This window comes from Charadrius vociferus, unplaced genomic scaffold, assembly GCF_000708025.1.
Source record: "Charadrius vociferus isolate BGI_N301 unplaced genomic scaffold, ASM70802v2 scaffold115, whole genome shotgun sequence".
NCBI classification, from domain to species: Eukaryota; Metazoa; Chordata; class Aves; order Charadriiformes; family Charadriidae; genus Charadrius; species Charadrius vociferus.
The window spans coordinates 108,712-109,769 of NW_009648636.1; the positions used below are offsets into that span (position 1 = coordinate 108,712).

Below are 1,058 nucleotides of genomic sequence, written 5' to 3' on the forward strand. Positions count from 1 at the left end.
CGGCGCTCAAGGCGGCACCGCAGGCTTCCACGAAGATGTCCCCAATGTTCTCCTGGTACCTGGCCGAGCACTCCAAGTAGGACACGGCGCGGACCTGCCGGGCCATGGCCTCTCCCTGCGGGGAGATGTGGGGTCAGACCCATCCAGGGCCACCAGTTCCACCACCGCCCTGCGCTGGGGGACATCCCCGGCCCGTCGAGGGGGTGACACTTGCCTTCTGGTAGGAGATGGGCTCCAGGTGTCCCTCCTGCTGCTTGCGCAGGTCGGTCTTGCAGCCCACCACCAGCACTGGGATGCCCTTGCAGAAGTGGTTCACCTCTGGGTACCACTGTGGAGACGGGAAGGACGGACATATGTCACCCAGGGGATGGGGGACACTGAAGGGGTAGCAGCTCTGGCTCCATGCCACCTCCCACTGGGAGGACACGTGGAGCGGGAGGAGCCCCCCACCACCCCGGGGGCTCCGTTACCTTCGTTAGGACATTGTCGTAGCTGTTGGGGTTGGTGACATCAAAGCAGATGAGGACAACGTTGGCGTCCGAGTAGGACAGCGGGCGAAGCCTGTCGTAGTCTTCCTGCCCTGCCAGGTGGAGAAGCAAACCATTATGCACCAGTTCCTTACTGGGTTGGTGTGCCCCTCCTGCCAAGGCTGCCCCTCCAGCCTGGGGACAGCATGGGGCTCTGGGGACAAAAGGCGGTGACATCCGTGGGCACGGCTGCGGGTTAACCCCCCATCTCCCATGGGAACACCCCTCCAAGGCATGGCCTTGGGTGTGGGACACCCCAAAATCCATGGGCTGGGGAGGGGGGGGGGGCACGACTACCTGCCCCATCGCCTCCTGTCCCACCTGCTGTGTCCCAGAGGTGGATCTTCACGGGTTTGCCACCGACCTGGAGGGACGCCGTGTACTTCTCGAACACGGTGGGGACGTAGACCTGGCAGGGGACAAGACGGGGGGATGTCATGAAATAGGTCCCATCTACCTGCGGGGTCGGGAGGTTACCCCGGACCCCCGTCACCCTCAGGCTCGGCCACCCCCATCCCCGGTCCCCCCCAT

General features: G+C 64.6%; 1 protein-coding gene across 1 annotated transcript in view; it reads right to left on the minus strand.

The window, feature by feature from the left end:
- LOC104287548 (rho-related GTP-binding protein RhoF-like) overlaps nt 1-1,058 on the minus strand; it is a 7,765-nt gene that overhangs the window by 4,240 nt on the left and 2,467 nt on the right. The window contains exons 3-6 of the mRNA XM_009886270.1: nt 849-936; nt 471-580; nt 215-328; nt 3-115 (exon numbers count right to left, since the gene is read on the minus strand). Of these exons, the coding sequence (XP_009884572.1) occupies nt 3-115; nt 215-328; nt 471-580; nt 849-936 (425 nt within the window). The remainder of the gene's footprint in view (nt 1-2; nt 116-214; nt 329-470; nt 581-848; nt 937-1,058) is intronic.